Below are 25,600 nucleotides of genomic sequence, written 5' to 3'. Positions count from 1 at the left end.
CTTGGATCTTGACTTCTTGAGCCACTAGAGGGCACAATTTTTATCCAATTTGGCTGAAATTTTGCATGAAGTGTTTTGTATAACTGTGTCAAGTATGGTCTAATTCGGTACAATACCTGATATAGCTCCTATATAAACCGATTTCGGATCTTGAATTCTTGAGCCGCTAGAGGGCGCAATTTTTATCCGATTTGGCTGAAGTTTTTCATCAAGTGTTTTCGTTTTACTTCCAATAACTATGCTAAGTATGGTTCGAATCGGTTTATATCCTTATATAGCTACCTGATATACTTGAAATATCTCTTATATAAACCGATCTGGGATCTTGATTTCTTAAGCCGCTAGAGGGCGCAACTATTACCCGGTTTGGCTGAAAGTTTGCAAGATGTGTTTTTTTAACAGCTAACAGCTGTGCCAAGTATGGTCTTAATCGGCTTATAACCTGATATATTGTAGCTCCCATATAAACCAATCTCCCGATTATTCTTCTTGAGACTATAGAGGGCGCAATTCTTATCCAATTTTGCTCAAATTTTGTACAATGACTTTCACTTTGGTCTCCAACAGCCAAACCAATTATCGCCCCAATCGGTGTATAACTTTGTATAGCTCCAATAGCAGAACAATTCTTATCCATTATCATTTGTTTCCCAATAAAGAGATATCGAGCAAAGAACTTGACAAATGCGATCCATGGTGGAGGGTATATAAGATTCGGCCCGGCCGAACTTAGCACGCTTTTACTCGTTTTTACTCTATATGTCCCCTAGACCCATGCAAAAAATATCTTTGCACTTAATTATAGTTTTAGCTTCCACAGTAAGTCTTATATATAACAAGTAAAAAGACGTTAAGTTCGGCCGGACCGAACTTTGGATACCCACCACCTCGGGTATATATGTAAACCACCTTTCATCAAAATTCGGTGAAAATTTCATACCTTATACTCATATACCTCATACCGATCTGAACTATATACGACACGGATGTCGAAAAGCCGAACATAAGTCGCTGTGTCAAATTTCAGTGACTAATCCGATGTCACTGAAATTTGCGCCTTTTATGGGGCCAAGACTTTAAATCGAGATATCGGTCTACATGACAGCTATATCCAAATTTGAACCGATTTGGGCCAAGTTACATAAACATGTCGAAAAGCCTAACACAAAGCACTGCCCCAAATTTCGGCGAAATCGGACAATAAATGCTTCTTTTATGGGCCCTATACCTTAAATCAAGAGATCGGTCTATATGGCAGCTATATGCAAATCTGGACTGATCTGGGCAAAATTTAAGAAGGACAGCGAAGAGCTTAACCAATCTCACTGTGTCAAATTTCAGCGACATCGGACAATAAATGCGTCTTTTATGGCCCCAAAACCTAAAACTTAGATATCGGTCTATATGGCAGCTATATCTAAATCTGGACCGATCTGTGCGATATTTCAGAAGTATGTCTAGGGGCTTAACTTAACTCACTGTTCCAAATTTCGGCGACATCGCAATAAATGAGCATTTTATGGGCCCAAAATCATAAATCAAGAAATCGGTCTAAATGGCAGCTATATCTAAATCTGAACCGATCTGGACCAAATTGAAGAAATATGTCAAAGGGCCTAACACAACTCACTGTTCCAAATTTCAGCAAAATCGGATAATGAATGTGGCTTTTATGGGCCTTACACCATAAATCGGAGGATCGATCTATATGGCAGCTATATCCAAATCTGGACCGATCTGAGCCAAATTAACGAAGGATGTCGATGGGCCTTACACAATTCACTGTCCCGAATTTCATCAAAATCGGATAATAAATGTGGCTTTTGTGGGCCTAAGACCCCTAACCGGAGGATCGGTCTATATGGCAGCTATATCCAAATCTGAACCGATCTGGGCCAATTTAACGAAGGAAGTCGAAGGGCCTAAGACAACTCACTGTCCCAAATTTCAGCAAAATCGGATAATAAATGTGGCTTTTATGGGCCTTAGAACCTAAATCGGAGGATCGGTCTATATGGCAGCTATATCCAAATCTGGACCGATCTGAGCCAAATTGACGAAGGATGTCGAAGGGCCTAACACAACTCACTGCCCCAAATTTCAACAAAATCGGATAATTAATGTGGCTTTTGTGGGCCTAAGACCCTAAATCGGCGGATCGGTCTATATGGGGGCTATATCAAGATATAGTCCGATATAGCCCATCTTCGAACTTAACCTGCTTATGGACAAAAAAAGAATCTGTGCAAAATTTCAGCTCAATATCTCTTTTTTTAAAGACTGTAGCGTGATTTCAACAGACAGACGGACAGACGGACGGACATGTCTAGATCGTCTTAGATTTTTACGCTGATCAAGAATATATATACTTTATAGGGTCGGAAATGGATATTTCGATGTGTTGCAAACGGAATGACAAAATGAATATACTCCCATCCTTCGGTGGTGGGTATAAAAATCAATTTGTGTTTGTTTGTATGTTTGTGTGTTCCTTATAGACTCAGAAACGGCTGAACCGATTTTCTTGAAATATTCACAGATGGTGCATAATGATCCCGTGGTGAAAATAGGGTACTACGTTTTTTGATATCTGAAGGAGGGGCGGACCCTCCCCTTACCCTTATTTTCAGAAAGGCCAGATCTCGGACCAAGTGCTAGGGGGACCACCCCAACCCCAAAAACACCCATAAAACCGACATATTTACCGACCATGGCAATATGGGACTCAAATGAAAGGTATTTGCGAGTAGAATACGAATCTGATATCCAAATGTGGGACCACGTTTCTGAGGGTCCACCCCTTCCCCAAAACACCCCCCAAACTGGAGTTATTAACTGACCATGGGAATATGGGGCTTAAATAAAAGGTTTTTGAGTGTAGAATTAGAATCTGATATCCAAATATGGGACCAATAGTTTAGGGTGCCGCCCCTCCCCATAAACATCCCCCAAAGGGGACAAATTTACGACCATAGCCATATGGGGCTCAAATGAAAGGTCTTTAGGAGTAAACCACAAATCTGATATCAATATTTGGGAAAAGTGTCTATGGGGCCACCCACCCCCACAACACCACACAAATAGTAAGTATTTGCTGACTTTTGAGGCTCAAATAAGAGGGTTTTAAGAGTGGAAAACGAATCCGATATATATTTTTAGTACCAACTCACTGAGTGGCCGCCCATCCCCAAAAACACACCCAAGCCGGTCATGTTTGCCGACTATGGAAATATGGGGCTTGAATTAAAGGTATTTGCGAGTAGACCACGTATCTAACATCAACATTAGGGACCAAATGTCTAGAGGACGTCCCACCACCATAACAACCCCCAAATAGGACGTATTTGCTCACTAAGACAATTCGGGTCTTAAAGAGAGTGGAACGAAATACTTATAGTTTTTAGGGCCACTACCCCAAACCGGACATATTTGCTGACTTTTGCAATAAGGAGTTTAAATGAGATTTGAAAACGAATTTGATATCCAATTTTGAGGCCAATGGCAATATGGTGTTCAAATTAATGATAATGAGAATAGAGCACGTTGAACGTTGGGGACCATTCCAATCCCTAAAACACCCCTAAATCGGGCATATTTACCGACCATGTCAATGTGGAGTTTAAATGAAAGGTATTGGGGGATAGAGCAAGAATTGATACCCATTTTCGGGACCAATTTTCTGGGGGTCTACCCCTTTTCCAAAATACCCCACAAACAGCAATTTTTTACTGACCATCGCAATATGGAGCTCAAATAAAGTTATTTGGGAGTAGAATACGAATTTGATATCCAAATGTAGGACCATGTATTTAGGGCATCACCTCTTCCCCAAAACACAGCCCAAAGGGTAAAAATTTTTCGACCATGCCATTATGTGGCTCTAATGAAAAGTATTTGAGATTAAAAAAAAGAATTTGATTTTGGGGACATGTGTTTGGGGGACGCCTCATCGTGTAAACTCCCCTAAACCAATGGCAATATGGGGTTTAAATAAATGATATTTGAAAAAAGAGCACGATGCTGATATTTTTGCTGGGCCAAGTGTCTGGGGGACCACCTCACCCCCAAAAAAACACCCCTAAATCAGAATATCGGGCTGAAATAAAGTATTTTAAGAATGGAGTACACCTTACATCCAAACTTAAATTCGTAGACCAATAAAGATGGGATTCAGAAAAAGGCACTTATATTGTTAAACTGTTAGTCAAGCGATATACTATTTTCGTAGCATGGTATTTCACTAAAAGCTTTAATTGTCGAAAATAAATATTCCAAGGAAAATTTTGTTCCATATAAATTAAAAGAAGGCGCAGCGGAGCGGACCCGGTTCAGCTAGTTTGTCATAAAAATTTAAATTATGTATTATCCCCAGAGCTGTCAACGTCGGATGCAACAGTGATAAGACAGGGAGACGTTAGAGCACACCTGGCATCACTTTATCTGCCTTTCGACTCTCCGACACCGCCACTTGCGTCGGAGCTACAACGGCTGGTGAGGAAAGCAAAACGGACAGGAAATAAGGTACTAATAGGGTTCATGCGAACTCTCACCATATTTCGTGTGGTAGTAGCAACATTAAAAAGCGGAGCCAAGCCCTGGCAGAGTTATTAAATACTAACGACCTAATAACACTCTATATTGGTAACACCGCTACCCTTGTTAATAGGACTGGGGAGGAGGTTTTAGGTGTGACAATATGTTCGAAAAATCTAATCGATTAGGTTCAGGATGGTCTGAGAAGGAATGCTCCATGGAGACCCTCATGAAGCATTCCCTTTCAGACCATCGCTACATTTGGTTTAGAATAGCACGGCCAGCGCCGAATCCTATGAGCTTCCGTAACAAGTTGAAAACCAATTGGCCAACATTCGGAAGACTACTCAGAAGAAAACTTGGGCAAGAGAATTTAGATTTAGCATAGAAGACATTGACGACAATGTCAACAGAATTACGACCGCACTAGTGAAGACTTTCGAAGATAGTTGTCCTCTTCGAGAGAAGAAATCAGCCCAAGAAAAGTCCTGGATGATCGGGGAGATTCGCAACATTAGGAAAGAGGTCCGAGGTAGGTAGGACTTTCATAAACTCCGAAAGCCTGGTAGGAAGCAATGGTGGTGTTTATACCCAAGCCCGGCAAGGGAAGTTATGCGACACCAAAGGCCTACAAGTCCTGTAGGCCTTACGTCCTTTCTACTCAAAACCATGGAACGCATTGTAGATACCATGATAAAGAGTAGGACATCCAGTCGGTGGAGACTGCCCTGCACGATACCCTGCACAAATAGAATAACCCTTCGACTCCAAGACGAATGCGCACGTTTCCTCAATTAAACGATTTCGATGTTTGACAAGGAGTGATCTTGGATAGGAAACTTAATTGGAAGTGTCACATTCAGGAGCGTACTGAGAAGGCTCCCAGATGTTGGGCACTATGTAGACGGGGCGTAGGCTCGAAATGGGGCCGGATTCCGAGGATAGTCCACTGACTCTACAGGAACATGTTGTCTTGGCATTGGCGGAGCGATGAGGATAAACGCCCAGTAAGGCATTGGAGACTACTCTAGATATCCGGCCCATTGATATACTGATTAAATGTGAGGCAGCCACAGCGGGTATGAAACTTAAGGCTATGGGAAAATGGATCGAGGATGGGAGCAGTTAATACCATTGCGGATAATCGAGGCGACGATAGGAAACCTGGAAGAAAAGGAAGAAGTATCAGATCGGATACCTGAGACGATACTTGAGGTCGAGAGCGAGGCACTGCTACCAGCGGCACAATATTGGACTGACAGAACCCTAGTATTGCCGTCTGGAAGATCATGTTACACGGATGAATCAAAGCTAGGTGAAAGAGTGGATCTGGGAGTCTACATTGGGAACCCAGGGACTAAGATCTGTTTTAGACTGCCTGACCATAATACCGTCCTGCAAGAAGGGATCCGGGCGATCAGGGTATGCGGGAGGACGTCGAGTGTGAACATCTTTACGGACGGTAAAATGGAAGTAAGAAGGAGGTCAGTATAGCTTTTGGTGTCATTACGGGACATATAGGACTACGAGCTCACTTATGCAAAATCGGAGCGGCGAGTGACAGCATGTGTAGGGCATGTGGGGAAGATGATGAAACGTTGGAGCATTTCCTTTGTCATTGCCCGGCTTTCGCGGCTAACAGACACCGGTACTTAGATGAGGACACGATACCAGACGTGAACCAACATAGGGGAGTGATATGGAAAACCATTAAAAATTTTTTAAGTACCACGGAATTCCTAACTTAAAATTTTCTTTTTCGAGGTTAATTTATAGTTTTTAGAGCGCACAACAAGCAGATTACTGGCTTATGTGTATGGACATATACGGATTAATATCTGGGGCGGATTAATATCTGCACACTCTTTTCAGCCTAACCTAACCTAAATCTGCCATTTTGGAACGGATAGAGGTATCTTCATGAAATGTTTCATGGTTATAGCTGAGGTGTTATCCAGTTTATATGCAAAATGTAAGTCCTATTTACTTTACATTAATTGGCTATGACAGAATATTTGTTCCACTAGCCGAACGTAGAATAGCTTTCCAAGCGCCTCGATCTTCTGCGCTCATTCTAAAATCTCTGATACCAAGTTTCGAGGTGTCTCCCACAACTTGATCTTTTCATCGGGCTTTTGATATTCCCGGATTGCTTGTACCACCGTGTTTGCCTTCAAAAGACTTCTTTGCTGGAGCTTCTTCATCCATTCTGACAATATGACCTAGCCAACGCAGCCGTTGTATTTTGATGCGTGTAACTATGCTATCGTCGTCATACAGCTCATACAGCTCGTGGTTCATACGTCGCCTATATTCTCCGTTAACGCAAACTGGTCCACATATTTTACGAAGAATCTTTCTCGCAAATACTCCAAGCACTGCCTCACCCGCTTTCACAAGTACCCATGCTTCAGAACCATATAACAGCACGGGTAGTATCAGTGTCTTGTATAGTGTAATCTTCGTCTGTCGAGAGGTGGCCTTGTTTCTAAACTGCTTATCGTCCAAAGTAGCATCTGTTTGCCAGTATTATTCTTCGCTGGTGTTTAATCTCAAAACTGGTGTCATTCGTTTCGGTTACGTCGGTGCCGAGGTAGATAAAGTTACTGACTGTCTCAAAGTTGTGGTTCCCAACTTTCTCCATTTTCTTTATCTGCTCGGTTGTGCAAGGCTTTTTGGGAGTTGAAACCATCCATTTCGTCTTATCTCCATTTACTGCCAGACCCATTTTCACTGACTCTCTTTCGATTCTTTCGAAGGCTGCAGTTACTACTTCCGGTGACCGACCTATGATATCGATGTCGTCGGCATAGGCGAGTAGCATGTGTTCTCTTGTGATTAGTGTGCCATATCTATTCACATCTGCAACTCGTATAATCTTCTCCAGCAGGATGTTAGAGAGATCACACGATAGGCTGTCTCCTTGTCTGAAGCCTCGTTTGGTATTAAATGGTTCGGAGAGATTCTTTCCTATTCTTACCGAGGAACGCGTATCAGCAAGCGTCATCCTGCAGAGTCTTATTAATTTTGCAGGGATACCGAACTCAGACATGGCTTGAAATACCTTTGAACGTAAAGGATTATCGAAGGCGGCTTTGTAGTCAGCAAAGAGATGGTAGGTGTTGATTGGGTAAAACCCAAAAAATAAAAAAAAGTCAACACAATTTACCCTTAAAACCCATCTACATTAAGTACAGTAAGCAAAATTGATAGTGCTGGGACAAATTTTCTGTTTAGAGACGAAACAATGAAATTACCTTTTTTTACAAAAAAAATGCCAAAAATTTATTTTTTTCACATTTGTTGATTTGTAACTCGCATAACTTTTGACTGAAGAACAACAAAAAAGTAGCAAATTTTAGTAGCTTTCCAAATCAGTTAAAAAAATTTAAATCGGTTCAGAAATATTTTCACAAGCAACAAAATAAGAGACCAGCCTCTGCGAAAATTTAAAAAAAAAATCTTAGTCAAATTTCTTGGACACTATGAAGCGACATCACTTGATAGAGAAGTTTAAACATGGCTGTATACCTTACAAATGTAGCCAGTCACCATTAGTAAGGGGATAACCACCGCTGAAAATGTTGTTGATGTTTACGCGGGGACAAAATATAAAAAACACATTTTCTAATCAGATTCTTAACATTTAATATTTTATGATAAAACAAACAAACATTACGTTTTTTATACCCACCACCATAGGATGGGGGTATACTAACCTAGTCATTCCGTTTATAACACATCGAGGTATTGATCGGCGGCCCAAAAAAGTGTATACATTTTTGAGCGCCTGAACATTCTGAGATGATCTTGCCCTGTCCGTCCGTCTGTGGAAATCAAGAAAGTAGTCGAACGCCTAATTCTAGTCGCTGGAAATTTCGAATTGCCTGCCAATGGGTCTCATCGGACCCAAGACTTTGATATAGCTGTCATAAAAAGAGACAATTTGACTTTACTTCTTGAGCCCGTAGAAGTTTTTATCCAATTGAGCAGAAAATTTCCACGTAATGCTCTGTTACAACTTCCATCAATCGTGCCAAATATGCTTAAAATCGGTGCATAACCTGATACATCTGCCATATTTACCGATCTTCCGACTTCCAAAGACATTACTATGTACGGTTCAAATCGGTCTATAACCTTATATAGCTCCCATATAAAGCGATCTTCTTCTTCTTAGCCTTCTACTGTCCCTAAAAGTTTGATTTTGGGAAATTTTATATTTTTTTTAGAACTCATATGCCCTTAACTGAGTTCATTTGAGGAAGTTTTTAGCAAAATCCATGGTGATGGGTTGCCCAGATTCGGTCCGGCCGAACTTATCATTTGTTGTTGATGTTGATTTTTTTGCTTTGCTAATAGGTTGAGTCTTTCGTTAAATGATGCTAACGGCCCAATGTCTTCCAGTTTGTTTTCAAACTGTGAAACATGATTTGAGTTAGAAAATTCCTAAGAGTTTAGCAGATAGCAGAACTTGTGTCAAAAGTGACACTATTTCAGATTCGGAATCACATGTGTCCTAGACTATCTTAATTTACTGAACTAGTGATGATCTCTGGCCCAATCAACATAGTTGACATTTTGACTTTTTATTTAAATGTGTTTTTGGAGAATACATAAGATAAGAATGTCCAAATTATTTCACATTTTTGGCGCATTCTCCGTATAAATATTCCTTGTTGGTAGTTATCCATACCATTCACTGTTCGAGGTTTAAACTTTGCGAATCATGAAATTCGCAGTTTTACTGGGAGTGCTCGGCATTTGTGCCATGAGCTCGTTGGCAGCGGCACCTCAGCCAACCAATGCAGAGAAAAATACAATTGCTGTAGTACCGACACCAGCTCCAGCTCCTACCATGGCCCAGGACTTGGATGAGATAGTGCGAATGGTAAATTTCGAGCAAATCAACCAACTCGTGAACCGTTATCTGCTGAACGATGCTGAATTCCAATCATTCGTGCGCATAATCAATTCCCGCGATGCCTATCTCATCTACATGCGTTTCCGTACTCAACCCGAAGTCATAGGGTTTGTTTCCTGGGTTCAGGCCCAAATCAAGTTATCCAAGAAGAAAAAATTCAAAATCGAAATATTCAAAGATGGAATGACAATTGTCAACGTGTCCCCATTCTGGGTCAACACCGTCTTCGGCTGGCAAGGATTCATAAGCGAGTTTACACTGCTTTATCCTGCTGATATGATAAGTGGCCATGTCAACATGAAAGTGGCTGAAAATGGTATTTTCACACAATTTTGGCAACGTTTGAACGCTTTGAAGCCAGTCTATGAACGAGTGATCGGTTCTCTGGAGGCACAACGTGTTACTGCTGCCCTTCAACTCAATGGGATTGATGTAGCCCAGCTGGACACGCTTATTCGCAGTCAATTTGGATGGCAAGTGCCTCCTGCCAACGTCACTGTTGCACCTAGTGCGGCAGCTTGGCCTATGTACTAAACTATAATTTTGCAAAATATAATTTACAATAAGATTTCTTCTATATGTAGTATATAAAAGCACAAGTAATAAAACATAGTATATTTCATAAAGGCGATAAAGGCAAAGATTTTGTTTTATTGATTAGTGAAATATTGGGTCTTTTTCAGGATTTGGTGTAGTGTGTATATCTGATCTGTGGTGAATCTTTTAGATCTGACGAAGAGATGCGCACACTAAGTAAAACCTACACAATAAAAATAAACTCTAAAAACACAAGTAAAAAGACGTTAAGTTCGGCCGGGCCGAACTTTGGATAGCCACCACCACTTTGGGTATATATGTAAACCACCTTTCGTCATAATCCGGTGAAAAACGCACAATAGCAGCTATATCGAAATATGGTCCGATCTGGACCAAATTCTGCACGGACATTGAGTGGTCTAATAAGCACAAGTCATTAATCAATTTTTTAGAACAAAATATTGGTCTTTTTGGTAGCTTTATCCAAATATATTTAGATCGATCTGAGCCGTATAGCCGTATTGAAGGGCCCACGCAACTCACTGTCGCAATTTTCGGAGACATTGGACAACAAATGCACCTTTTATAGGCCCAAAACCTTATATCGAGAGATCGGTCTATATGGCAGCTATATTCAAATCTGGACCGATCTGCTCCAAATTGAAGAACAATGTCGAATGGCCAAACACAACTCACTGTTCTATATTTTGTCTAAATCAGACAATTAATGCGCCCCATATGGGCCCAAGACCTTAAATAGAGAGAGCGATCTATATGGCAGCTATATCCAAATCTGAACCGATCTGGGCCAAATTGAAGAAGGATGTCGAAGGGCCGACGCAACTCTCTGTCGGACAAAAAAATGCACCTTTGATACGCCCAAAACCTTAAATCGCGAGATCGGTCTATATGGCAACTACAATATATCCAAATCTTGACCGATCTGGTCCAAATTGAAGAAGAATGTCGAAAGGCCAAACACAACTCACTGTTCTAAATTTTGTCTAAATCAGACAATTAATGCACCCCTTATGGGCCCAAGACCTTAAATAGAGAGATCGATCTATATGGCAGCTATATCCAAATCTGAACCGATCTGGGCCAAATTGAAGAAGGATGTCGAAGGGCCGACGCAACTCACTGTCCCAAAATTCGGCGACATCGGACAAAAAAATGCACCTTTGATACGCCCAAAGGTGGCCTAACACAACTGACGGTTCAAAATTTCAGCAAAATCGGATAATAAATGTAGCTTTTATTGGCCTTAGATCTTAAATCGATGGATCGGTCTATATGGGGGCTATATCAAGATATAGAATCTGTGCAAAATTTCAGCTCAATATCTCTACTTTTAAAAGACTTCAGCCGGATTTCAACAGACCGACGGACAGACGGACGGACATGGCTAGATTGTCTTAGATTTTTACGACGATCAAAAATATATACGTACTTTATAGGATGGGAAATGGATATTTCGGAATGACAAAATGAATAAACCTCCATCCTTCGGTGGTGGGTATAAAAAGTATAGAAACCACTTAATTTGTTTTTAATACGACATACATATTTTTTAAAGTCGCACTTTCTAAAATAGTTTTAAATAAAACTAGTAAGGAAGGCCAAAAGTAGGGCGGTGCCAACTGTATAATACCCTACACCTACGCTATAAGTACAATGTGGGAGCTATATCCAATTCTAAACCAATTTCGATGGATCTCGGCGGATGTTTTCAGATGGGTTATTAAACAATCCGTATCAAATTTCGAGCAAATACGTTCAAACTGTAACAACTACGGTTGATAAATGACAACATCAATGCAAACTACCCAAAATCTGACGAACATATATATGAGAGCTATATCAAATTCTGAAACAATTTCGAGCAAACTTCTTAGATATTGTGGTAGTCTTCGAGGGAAGCATTGTGCAAAATTTTGGCAAGATTGGTTGATAAATGCGCTTGCTGTAACTCCTGAAGTTAAAATCGGGCTATATATATATATGAGGACTATATCTAAATCTGAACCGCTTTTCATGAAATTCATCAGTAATATTAAGAGTCATAGGAAAATCCTTCCTGCCAAATTTCGAGAGAATCAATTTACAAATGGCCATATTATTGCATTATTACTGCAAATCGGACGAACTTATATATGGGAGCTATATCCAAATCTGAACCGATTTTTTCCAATTTCAAAAGGCTTCGTCTCTAGGTCGAAAAACATGCCTGTACCAAATTTCAAGACGATCGGACTTTGTGCACAAATTAACATGGACAGACAGACAGAGAGACATAGCTTAATCGAATCAGAAAGGGATTCGGATTCGATCAATGGGTCTATCTCTCTTCCTTGTGGGTGTTACAAACAAATGCACTAAGTTATAGTACCCTGTACCACAGTAGTGGTGTAGGGTATAAAAATGACAAACAAGAATGTTTTGACCGGACGGGGGAATCGACCTGGGTTTGCAAATCGCGAATGCCAAGGCAGTCTGGTGTGCAACATGGTGATATGCGTATTTTACAACTATTGCAGCAAAAGAATTTGTTGAAAATCCATAGAATTTCAATTATTTTGTCTGTCAAGTCTCTACAAACCTACTTCAATAATTAATGTCTTCAATTCAATGGCTAAAATTCGTTGATATTTAACTAATCCACATTCAAATTTGGTATGTGTTTTACCCACCACCGAAGGATGGGGGTATATTCATTTTGTCATTCCGTTTGCAACACATCGAAATATCCATTTCCCTATAAAGCATATATATATTGGATCGTCGTAAAACGATCTAACCATGTCCGTCCGTCTGTCCGTCGGTCTGTTGAAATCAGGCTACAGGCATTTATTGTCCGCTATGTCCGCCGAAATTCGGAACAGTGAGTTGTGTTAGGCCCTTTGACATCTTTCTTCAATTTTACCCTGATCGGTGCAAATTTTAATATAGCTGCCATATAGACCGATCTCTCGATTTTAGGTCTTAGGCACATAAAAGGCGCATTTATTGTCCGACGTCGGCGAAATTTGGGACAGTGAGTTGTGTTAGGCCCTTCGACATCTTTCTTCAATTTGGCCCAGATCGGTCCAGATTTGGATATAGCTGCCATATAGACAGATCTCTCGATAAAAGTCTTGGCCCCGTAAAACCCGCATTTTTGATCCGATTTCGCTGCTATCTAACACAGTGGCTTATGTTAGGCTTTTCGACACCCGTGTCTTAGATGGCTCAGATCGGTCAATATTTGGATATAGCTACCAAAAAGACCATTATTTTGTTCTAAAAAATTGAACAATGACTTGTATTTAGAAGCCACACCATGTTGCTTACACTGTACGAGCACAGAAAGAAAAAGTTATCGTTCGATTCGGACCATAATTGAACTGAATGTTGGAGACTATAGTAGAAGTCGTTGTGTAAAATTTCAGCCAAAAAATTGCGCCCTTAGGGGCTCAAGAAGTAAATTTATAAGGGAGCTGTATCAGGCTACAGACCGATTCAGACCAGAATGGACATGTATGTTGAAGGTTATGAGAGAAGTCGTTGCACAAATTCAGCCAAATCGGATATTTATTGCGACCTCTAGAGGGTCAAGAAGTCAAGATCCCAGATCGATTTATATGACAGTTATATCAGGTTATGGACCAATTAAAACCATATTTGACACAGTTGTTGGAAGTCATAACAAATCACTTCTTGCAAAATTTCAGCCAAGTCGAATTAGAATTACGCTCTTCAGTGGCTCAAGAAGTCAAGATGTATCAGGTTATAGACCGATTTAAACCTAACTTAGCGCAGTTGTTGAAGGTCAAAACAAAACACCTCATGCAATTAGCGCAGTTGTTGGAGGTCATAACAAAACACTTCATGCAAAATTTCAGCCAAATCGGATAGGAATTTCGCCCTCTGGAGGCTGAAGAAGTCAAGACCCCAGATCGGTTTATATGACAGCTATCTCAGGTTATGGACAGATGGAACCACACTTAATACAGTTGTTGGAAATCATAATACTTCATGCTTAATTTTAGCCAAATCGGATAAGAATTGCGTCCTCTAGTAACTCAAGAAGTCAAGATCCAAGACCGGTTTATATGGCAGCTATATAAAAAAAAACTATGAATATCGAGCTCCACTGTCTTGAAAACCCAAATTGTCTACGTCCTATTCGGGGGATGTTAAGGCGGTGGGACGTCCCCCTAGACAGTTGGATCGGATGTTCATATCAGATTCATGGTCTACTCCCAAATACCTTTCATTTGAGCTTCATTTTTCCATAGTCGGCAAACATGACCGGTTTGGGGGATGGGGAACCCACTCAATGACTTGGCTTTGAAAATTTGTATCAGATTCGTGTTCTACTCTAAAAAACCTCTTATTTGAGCCTCATATTGCAATGGTCAGCAAATACTTTCTATTTGGTTGGTGTTGTGGGGATGGCGTGGCCCCATAGACACTTTTCCCGAATATTGATCTTGACGTCCAAAGAGCTTTCATTTGAGCCCCATATTGCTATGGTCGTAAATTCGTCCGATTTTGGGAGTTCAGGTGGTCCCCCAAACACTTGGTCCGACAATTGGATATCAGATTCGTTTTTTAATCCTAAATACCTTTCATTTGAGTCCCATTTGTCGTGATTGGTGTATATATATATACTTGGTTGGTGTGGGGTACCTCCCTAAGGTACCCCATACGAAATTTGCAAACAAACTTTTTGTTTGTATGTTACTAGAGAGCACACAAAATTTCGCTTAAATCGCACCACCCATCTCCGAGATCTGGCGTTTCTGAAGATTAGGGTAAAGGGGAGGGTCCGCCCCCCCTTTCAAATAACAAAAACTTTAGTACCCTATTTTCACCACGGGATCATTATGCATCAACTGTGAAAATTTTAAGAAAATCGGTTCAGCCGTTTCTTAGTCTATAAGGAACACACAAACAAAACTACAAACAACCACAAATTGATTTTTTATATAAGACTAGCTGAACCCGACCCGCTTCGCAGCGCTTCCTTTTACACCATATGAATTATAACTTTCTTTTCAATTACTCTTCTTTGCATTCACTAAGTTACGTATATATTTTCCGGCCATGTTTTTATAGAACTTTTGGACTATTGTGGAAGCTTGTCCCAGGGTAGGAGTGTTAAACAAAAAATACCGAAAACAGTCAAAGGTTAGTTCCTTTATTTTATTTATTCCAAGGACAGACAACTTGTCAAAATAGTAGTGAAAAGCATATGGTCAACTTTGAACACACTCTCCTGTAACACCAAAGTATCTTCTTATATACAAAAATCAATTTGTGTTTGTTTGTAGGTTTGTTTGTTTGTTTGTAGGTTTGTGTGCTCCTTATAGATATAAGAATACGAATCTGATATCCAAATATGGGACCAAGTGTTTGGGGGCCGTCTCTCACCAAAAACATCCCCCAACGGGGACAAATTTACGACCATAGCAATATGGGGCTCAAATGAAAGATCTTTAGGAGTAAAGCACGAATTTGATATCAATATTCGGGAAAAGTGTCTGTGGGGCCACGCCACCCTCACAACACCATCCAAATAGTAAGTATTTTCTGACTATTACAATATGAGGCTCAAATAAGAGGGTTTTTAGAGTGGAAAACGAATCCGATATATATTTTCAAGGCCAACTCACTGAGTGGCCGCCCATCCCCAAAAACACCCCCAAGCCGGTCATGTTTGCCAACTATGGAAATATGGGGCTTGAATTAAAGGTATTTGCGAGTAGACCACGTATCTAATATCAACATTAGGGACCAAATGTCTAGGGGACGTCCCACCACCATAACAACCCCCAAATAGGACGTATTTGCTCACCAAGACAATTTGGGTCGTATAGAGAGTGGAACTAAATACTTATAGTTTTTAGGGCCAATACCCCAAACCGGGCATATTTGCTGACTTTTGCAATAAGGAGTTTAAATGAGATTTGAAAACGAACTTGATATCCAATTTTGAGGCCAATGGCAATATGGTGTTCAAATAAATGATATATGAGAATAGAGCACGTTGTACGTTGGGGACCACTCCAATCCCCAAAATACCCCTAAATCGGGCATATTTACCGACCATGTCAATGTGGAGTGGGGGATAGAGCAATAATTGATACCCATTTTCGGGACCAATTTTCTGGGGGTCTACCCCTTTTCCAAAATACCCCACAAACAGCAATTTTTTAGTGACCATCGCAATATGGGGCTCAAATAAAGGTATTTGGGAGAAGAATACGAATTTGATATTCCAATGTAGGACCATGTATTTAGGGCATCAACCCTTTCCCAAAACACCCCCAAAGGGAAAAATTTTTCGACCATGCTTTTATATGGCTCAATTGAGCCATGTGTTTGGGGGACGCCTCATCCTGTAAACTCCTCTTAAGCCAATGGCAATATGGGGTTTAAATAAATGGTATTTGAGAGAAGAGCACGATGCTGATATATTTTCAGGGCCAGGTATCTGGGGGACCACCTCTCCCCCAAAAACAACACTAAATCAGACATCGAGAGAATATCGGGCTGAAATAAAGTATTTCAAGAATGGAGTACACCTGACACCCAAATTAAATTAAATTCGTAGACCAATAAAGATCATATGGGATTCAGATAAAGGCACTTTATTTTGTTAAACTGTTAGTCAAGTTAGCATGGTATTTCACTAAAATATCTTTAATTGTCGAAAATAAATATTACAAGGAAACTTTTGTTCCATATAAAGTAAAAAACGGCGCAGCGGAGCGGGCCCGGGTCAGCTAGTATATGTATATTTTTGATCGTTAAAGGGATAAAGCTATGTGCATTAAAATTTTGCACAAATACTTCCTATAAGTATAGGTTAGTTGGGATTTTAAATGGGTCATATTAGTCTATGTTTTGATATAGCTACCATATAAACCGATTTTGGATCTTGACCTCTTGAGCCCCTAAACGTCGCAATTCTTATCCGTTTTGTATCTAATTTTGTATAAGATATTTTGTTATGACTTCCAATATCTGTTCTAAGTATGCTTCAAACCGGTTTAAAACTTGATGTAGCTCCCACATAAACCGATCTCCTAATATGACTCTCTGAGACTCTAGAGGGCGCTATTCTTATGCGATTTGGCTAAACATTATTTTAACGACTTCTCCTATGACCTTCCACATACGTGCCAAATATGGTCTGAATGGGTCCATCACCTGATATAGCTCCCATATGAACCGATCTCACGATTTTAATTCTTAAGCCACTATAGGGCTCAATTCTGATCCATTTTTTGCTGACATTTTGCGCGATGACATCTACTACCGTCTCCAACAGCCAAACCAAACATGTTCCTGAAATAGCTCCAATAGCTTTGGAATTTATATCCATTATCCTTTGTTTGCCTATAAAGAGATATCTGGCAAAAAATGACAAATGAGATCCATGGTAGAGGGTATGTATAATTTGGCCCGGCCGAACTGTTCCCGCTTTTAATGTTGTCACTCTATTCGTTCGCCAAGTCATTGAAAACAGCTATTTTCGCTTTATAAAATCAGCTGTTTTCAATGACTTGGCGAACGAATCGAGTGCCAAAACAAAAAAAAAATGTGTGCTCATCATCATGCCACTTGGGCTCGACTATAAAAAGGAGGCTTCTTATCTTTCAGCTAAATTTTCAATCAAACCCGCTCCACTGAGCTTTCGCTTTCAAGATGTAGAAAAATGTCACCTCTGCAACGTAACCTACTCTCCAACAGCTCGGATTCTGTGTGCGTTCGTCGAGCCTTCCCCTCTAACAGTTTAACACAAAATTGGATATTCACACTCTACTAAATAAATTTTTATCTATGGCAAAGATAGCCACAGGTATCAGGTAGTTTATACCTCAATTATCTATCTTAGGGTGGGAAATTTGCAAAAAGTAATACAGCAAACAACCGCAACGAAATTCCTAGACTTTATTTTTCTTTATTTTAGGGACCGATAGGTTGCCATAACAAAGATAAATGCTGCATGATCAATTTTTACCACTCTGCCCTCTCTCTGTTTGTGGTGGCGTCTCCATTCAGTTGATCCATTTGCAAACAGAATAGATGGCGCTTATTTAAATGTTAATGCTGCCATCGATAAGGGATAGGTTAAGACTTTAATACCCAAAATGTTAACAAAATAACTTAAAAGTTCTCCGTTCCATGTCGCCCTGGATGCTTGCGCAATCACATATAAACGACTGAGAATTTTACATTTCTCCCATCTGTTAGAGGTTTTTTGAACAAATTTTTTGAAACTATAAATTTTCTTTGTCTATGCTGCTACTCGCTTGGAGCAGCTTAGCGCCTATAAAATTGATCATCATGTGTTAGTTGTCTATAACTGACTATACGGCTACCTGTTGAATAGTCATAATTTAGTCTTTTTTATACCCTTCACCATAGGATGGGGGGTATACTAATTTCGTCATTCTGTTTGTAACTACTCGAAATAATTGTCTGAGACCCCATAAAGTATATATATTCTTGATCGTCGCGACATTTTATGTCGATCTAGTCCCTCTGTCCGTCCGTCCGTCTGGCTGTCGAAAGCACGCTTACTTCCGAAGGAGTAAAGCTAGCCGCTTGAAATTTTGCACAAATACTTCCTATTATCGTAAGTCGGTTGGTGTTTTAAATGGGCCAAATCGGTCCATAACCTGATATAGCTGCCATATGAACCGATCTTGGGTATTGACTTCTTGAGCCTCTATAGTGCGCAATTCTTATCCGATTGCAATGAAATTTTGCACGACGTGTTATGTTATGATATCCAACAACTGTGCCAAGTATGGTTCAAATCGGTTCATTACCTGATATAGCTGTCATATAACCGATCTTGGGTCTTGACTTCTTAAGCCTCTAGAGGGCGCAATTCTTATCCGATTGGAATGCATTTTTGCACGAAGTATTTTGTTATGATATCTAACAACTGTGTCAAATAAGGTTCAACTCTGTCTATAACCTGATATAGCTGCCATATAAACCGATCTTGGGTCTTGAATTCATTCAGCCTCTAGAGGTCGCAATTCCTATCCGATTTGCCTGAAATTTTGCAGACAGATCCTCTCATGACCATCAACATACGTGTTTATTATTGTCAGAATCGGTCTATAGCCCGATACAGCTCCCATATAAATTGATCTCTCTATTTTACTTCTTGAGCCCCCAAAGGGCGCAATTCTTATTCGAATTGGCTGACATTTTACACAGGTCTCCAACATATAATTTAATTGTGGTCCAAACCGGACCATATCTTGATATGGCTCTAATAGCAGAGCAAATCTTTTCTTATATCCTTTTTTGCCTAAGAAGAGATGCCGGGAAAAGAACTCGACAAATGCGATCCATGGTGGAGGGTATATAAGATTCGGCCCGGCCGAACTTAACACGCTTTTACTTGTTAAATAAATCAAATTGCCATATTAAACGATTCTCAGTGGTAGAGAACTAATTTGCCGGTGTTTATATTAGGTGCGGTGGCGACAGTTCTTAGTAATTAAACCATGTAAAACTTTTGAACATGAAATGTTGTTTGGACTTGTCTAGGAACAGAAGGCTCCTTGTCGATGAGCTAAAAATGGCGGCCACCTTGACTTAAGGTACGGTGGCAGTGACCTGTTAGGTCATTGTAATTGATCAAGTGTTTCGAGGTGAGGTGGTCCGCTAGATATATGAGCAGAATAAAAATATCATATTCGCAGCCCACAACCTCATACTTTGAATTTAACCCCATATTGTCATAATTGGTACACACAACCGTTTCGTGGGGGACGCCTCACTCTATCTACCACTTGAGCACAAATTTGAATGACGCACTACACTTAAAAATATCTATCACTTGATCTCCCATTGTTTTAATGGAGAGGTAAAGCACCACCTAGATTCTTGGACACAAAGTTTAATGTCATATATGTAATCTGATACCAAATGCTTATAATTTGAGGCTCATCTAGTTAGGATCGAATTATATTCCCATTTGAGGGTGGGGAGACCCCCAATTTCTTGGACCTCATTTTTTATGTATATTCGCAGTCTAGTCCCGAATTCCTTTCATTTGAGTTCCATATTGATATTTACGTCCAATATGTTTGTTTGGGGGAGTTTTTGGAGTTGGACGACCTCTCGCATACTTCATCCCAATTTTTAATACCATATTCGTATTCTACTCCCCAATACCTTTCATTTGATACCCATATTATTCCTATTGGTGTTTTGGGGGTAACGGGGGAGGGTCCGCCCCCTTCCAAAAAAAACTAAAAAGCCCTTTCCTTCTTCCTGGCTATTTTCGTAATCTACTTCCAAATGCCTTTCATTTGAGTCCCATATTGTCATTATCGTCCATTACACCTATTTTAGGGGGTTTTGGTGTCGGAGCGGCCCATCCAGTTACTTGGATCCAATTTTTAATATAAAATTCGTAGTCTACTCTTGATTTGAATCGTCGTTTCATTTGAATACCATATTGTTCCGATCGGTTCACTTTTATTTTGGGGTCGTACTTTTATATACCCTACACCATAAGATCGCGTTTATCGAGTTCTTTTCGCGGTATCTCTTTTTAGGCAAACAAAGAATAATGAATAAGAACTGTTATGCTATTCGAGCTATGTCAAATTATAGTCCGATTCGGATCATAAATGAATGGAATGCTGAACATTGTAGAAGTCATTGTGTAATATTTCGGTGCATTCATATAAAAATGAGCCATGTAGGGGCTCAAGAAGCAAAATCGGGAGATCGGTTTATATGGGAGCTGTATCAAGCTATAGATCGGTTCAGACCATATTGAACACGCATGGGAGAAGCCATTGTACATTTCTGTCGAAAGAAGTCAATATCCCAGATCGGTTTATATGGCAGCTATATTTGGTTATGTTCCGATTTGCACCATACTTAACACAGTTGTTGGAACTGTGTTAAGTAACAAAACACCTCATGCAAAATTTCAGCCAAATCGGATGAGAACTACGCCATCTCGCGGGTCAAGAACTCAAGATCCAAGATCTGTTTATATGGCAGCTATACCAGGTTATGAACCGATTTGAACTATACTTATCACAGTTGTTGGAAATGACACCAAAACACCACATGCAAAATTACAGCCAAATCGGATAAAAATTGCGATCTCTAACAGCTGAAGAAGCCAAGACCCGAGATCGGTTTATATGGCAGCTATATCAGGTTATGAACCATACTTAGCACAGTTGTTGGAAGTGATACCAAAACATCACGTGCAAAATTTCAGTCAAATCAGACGAGATTTGCGCCCTCTAGAGGCTCAAGAAGTCAAGACCCAAGATCGGTTTATATAGCAGCTATTTTAAACATGGACCGATTTGGCCCATTCGCAATATCTACCGGCCTACACTAATAAAAAGTATTTCTGCAAAATTTCCAGCGGCTAGCTTTACTCCTTCGAAAGTTAGCGTGCTTTCGACAGACAGACGGGCGGACGGACAGACGGACGGGCATGGCTAGATCGACCTAAAATATCATGACGATCAAGAATATGTATACTTTATTAGGGTCTTAGACGCCTATTTCGAGGTGTTACAAACAGAACGACGAAATTAGTATACCCCCATCCTAAGGTGGAGGGTATAATAAGTTTACCATTAATCTAGGTGCTGTGTTGTTGTAGTCAACACTTGCGAGTGGAAAGGAGTTATCGATTCTTGACCAGTTTTTGGAAAGGCTGGATCCTTCCGATACATAAAGCCGACGCTTTCTTGTATTCGTGTTCCACAGTTTAAAAAAAATTGATTCAAGGTTCTCAGTTCGGGATGCACCTAAAAATTTAAAGTTGTAACTATTATAAGATTATGGAATTCTAATGAAATAGAGCGTATCCTCAGGTTTATTTTACGTTGGAAAACACATTTTTTGGCACAAAATACTCTTTATTAACCACAGTACTTAATTTTACACTTTTCACTTTACTGCAAAGTTAAAAACAACCAATAGCTTCAAGATTTTACGTAGAATGGAGGACGCCGAGATCTAACTGTGCATGTTGTCATGTTGTACATTGTTGTAACGTAAACAAGTAAAAGCGTAAAAGCGTGCTAAGTTCGGCCGGGCCCAATCTTGGGAACCCACCAGCATGGAATCTGCTAAAATATGAGAGCTATATCTGGTTATAGACCGGTTTAGACCGTACTTGGCACAGTTGTTGAAAATCACGGCTTTTAAGGGTTCAAGAAGTCAAATCGGGAGATCGGTTTATATGGGATCATGTTCTTAACCGATTTTGACCGAACTTGGCTCAGTTGTTGGACGTCATAACAGAGCATTATGTGCACAATTTCAGGCAAATCGGACAAAAATTGCGGCTTCCAGGGACTCAAGAAGTCAAATTGGGAGATCGGTTTATATGGGAACTATGTCAGGCTATAGACCGATTTGAACCATACTTACAACTGTTGGAACTCCACTTGGAAGTCATAGCAGAACACCATATCCAAAATTTCAGCAAAATCGGACAAAAATCGCGGCTTGTAAGGGCTAAATAATTCAAATGGGGAGATCGGTTTAAATGGGAGCTATGTCAGGCTATAGACCGATTTGAACCATACTTGCCACTGTTGTTGGAACTCATAACAGAACACCACATTTGGAACTATAATATGGAAATATAAACCGATGTCCCGCTTTGTCTTCTTGAGCCCTTACAAGCCGAAATTTTTGTCCGATTTAGCTAAATTTTGCATATGGTTTTCAGTTATGACATCCAACAACCGTCCCAAGTACGGTCCGAATCGGTCAAGAACATGATATAACTGCAATATAAACCGATCTCCCAATTTAACTTCTTGAGCCCTTACAAGCCGCTAAAATTTTGCGTATAGTGTTCTGTTACGATTTCCAACAACTGTGCCAAGTACGGTCCAAATCGGTCAATAACTTGATATAGCTCCCATATAAACCGGTCTCTCAATTATCTTTGACAGAAGTTCGGTATGTTTAGCAGAATCCATAGTGGTGGGTTCCCAAGATTCGGCCCGGCTAAACATAGCGCGCTTTAACTTGTTTTTCATTAAGAATTTTCATAATATTTATGATTTTTTCATTAAAATAATTAAACTTTTCATAATACTTATGAACAAAAAGGTTATGAAACCCGATCATTACATATATGAAGAAAAATTCTCTTTGTGTGTGTTTCGATCATAGCAATTTATGTGCGTTATTGCCCATCCATGGGCGAAACTTAAAATTTTAAAGCCATATTGATAAGCCCCATTTACCTCGTTAAATTAAATGTTTATCACTCACACACAGATAATTTTAGACCCAATAATTACCGCCCGGCTGGAGGGTGGTTGGCTGACATGACTGACCCTATCGAAGGCCTTCTATAGGTCCAGACCCACGAGGACCGCCCTATCACATGACCTGGCCTGATTGAGACCCCGATTAATATATGTAGCGATGCAAAGCAATCGTCGTACAGTGGGATAGAGTCGGAAAAAAACTAGAAAAAATCATCCATTTGAGAGCGGGTAGAGATAACATTTTGAAAGTAGTTTATGGATATAGACGAGGTTCCAAAATTTCGACGCTTCGAAAATTTTTGCGGGCTACCAAATCTTTATTTTTGATCCGATTTCCAATCACCCTTATTGTGGTTGTCGAAAGCGAAATCGAGAGCAGTCGTAGCCGAATTCGCAACAGCAACACCTCAGTGCCAATATTCCTGGGCAGGTGCCGGAAACTCTATCACTCTTGCAATTGAACTGCAACGGTCTCCGAGGCAAGATCGACGAGATGACAGATTTTATGAGTCGGAAAACATATTGGTTGCAGCGATTCAGGAGACAAAGCTGACCAACACCTGCAGCCCGCACAGTTGTCACGGATGCAATGTGCTACATAAAGATCACTTAAGGAGTGGATGTGGGGGATTGGATGTGTGGGATTGGATTGATACACCATTTCGTGCATTATAGACCCACCTCGCCTGCTCCTGGCGCTGGTGATCTCAACATGGAATGTATGAGGATAGCAGTCAAGTCCGATACTGCCGAGATAGAGATATACAACGTGCACATACCGCCGGTTGGTTGTTGTGATTGAATTAATGGCCTACTGTCTGGCCATAATCTCCTGGTCCCAGGAGATTTTAATTCTCCCCTAGGTAATGACCATCTGACCATGTTCTGCACGGTGAATGAGGATGCCCCCACTAAGATAACAAGGAGGTGCAGCAACTCGCCAGACATTTTCATGGCATCCCCGATCTCCTGAGTGACGTATCCTGGCAAGCCGTCGTCAACTCTTTGGGGTCAGACCACCTCCCCATAATTCTCACCACCGACTGACCACCAGACTTCAGAATTTGTGGCTAAAACACTTGAAGCAATGTAACTTAGGTACCGGTTTAGGCAAGCTGTGCTCTTAAGTTACTCTCGAACCCCGGTAGACGGGATGACAGGACCTCAGTCGTTTTTGGGGACGTAACCGTAACTGATCCGAAGAGATGCGCCAGGTAGTTCAACCGCCAATTTATTGTGCATACCGAGAGTGACAAGGCTAGGAGGGGAGCCATTCGTAATATCTGTGGTCTCCGAGCACAGCCATCACAATTTACCGTGGAAGAAGTTGCGAATGTCATCCGTGGCGCCAAGTCGTCCAAGGCGTTGGGCCCTGACGGAGTCTCTACATTGATGCTGAAGAATCTTAACCTACCTGGAGTGGAGTACCTTGAAACTGTCCCGATGTCTGCAAAATGGGCAGAGTGATTCGGTAGCTGAAGACTGGAAAGGATCCGAGTAAGGGGGAATAGTACAGACCGATCTCCCTTCTCTCACCAGTAGCCAAGGCATTTGAGGGGCTACTCCTCCCGAGCCTCTTTGGAGAATTTCCATCCACCGAGCATCAGCATAGATTTCGAATACTGCATAGCACAACTGCTTTGCATGCCATCACCGCACACATTTGTCGTGGCTTCAGTCAGCCTAGGCCATGGGATGGGACGGTCACTGGACATATTGAAGGCATTCGACACGGTCAGCCATGCTAAACTATTTGGAGACATCGCCAATACGTCCCTCCAGCCAGGGCTGAAACACTGGATCGCGAATTATGTGTGGCCAGTTATTTGTGGAACTTAGGGATGAGAAATCGAAACACCGTAAGGTGAAAGAGGGAGTTCCCAAGGCGGGGTGTTATCTTCGGCAATGTTTAACCTCTACCCCCTCCAGACGGCATAGAGATCGCATCATATGCAAACGATTGTACGATCATAGCATCAGGCCACCGCAGTGGAATAATATTCAGATCTGTCAGAGTGCTACTCTTCGAACTGCGACGGTCTGTCTCCTCAGTTCTCAAGAGGACCACCTCCATCAGGAGACAAAGAAGACATAACTACATACTGTCTACGCAAAACCTTCAGGGCTGTTATCGCAGAGACCATCTAAATCATCATTTTGTGGACAGGTATACACCGCCCAGAAGCCTTAAGGCAGATCTACGTGATCTAGAGCGTGAGGTTCAGCGTTACAAGTGAGAACCTTTAGCGGCATATCAAGTGGGTCTTGACAACATTCATGCAGACACGGTAGCAGATGCGGCAAATAGCTACCGGGT

General features: G+C 40.8%; 1 protein-coding gene across 1 annotated transcript; it reads left to right on the top strand.

Moving 5' to 3' along the window:
* Nucleotides 1-9,262: 9,262 nt before the first annotated feature.
* On the top strand, nt 9,263-9,991 carry LOC106082513 (uncharacterized). Its single transcript, XM_013245065.2, has one exon. It carries the CDS (start codon nt 9,263-9,265, stop codon nt 9,989-9,991), a length of 729 nt encoding a protein of 242 aa, XP_013100519.1.
* Nucleotides 9,992-25,600: the final 15,609 nt, after the last annotated feature.

This window comes from Stomoxys calcitrans, chromosome 1 (genome assembly GCF_963082655.1).
Source record: "Stomoxys calcitrans chromosome 1, idStoCalc2.1, whole genome shotgun sequence".
In the NCBI taxonomy this organism is placed as follows: domain Eukaryota; kingdom Metazoa; phylum Arthropoda; class Insecta; order Diptera; family Muscidae; genus Stomoxys; species Stomoxys calcitrans.
The sequence above is the reverse complement of the archived record's forward strand: the minus strand, read 5'-3'. Positions and strand labels throughout refer to the sequence as shown.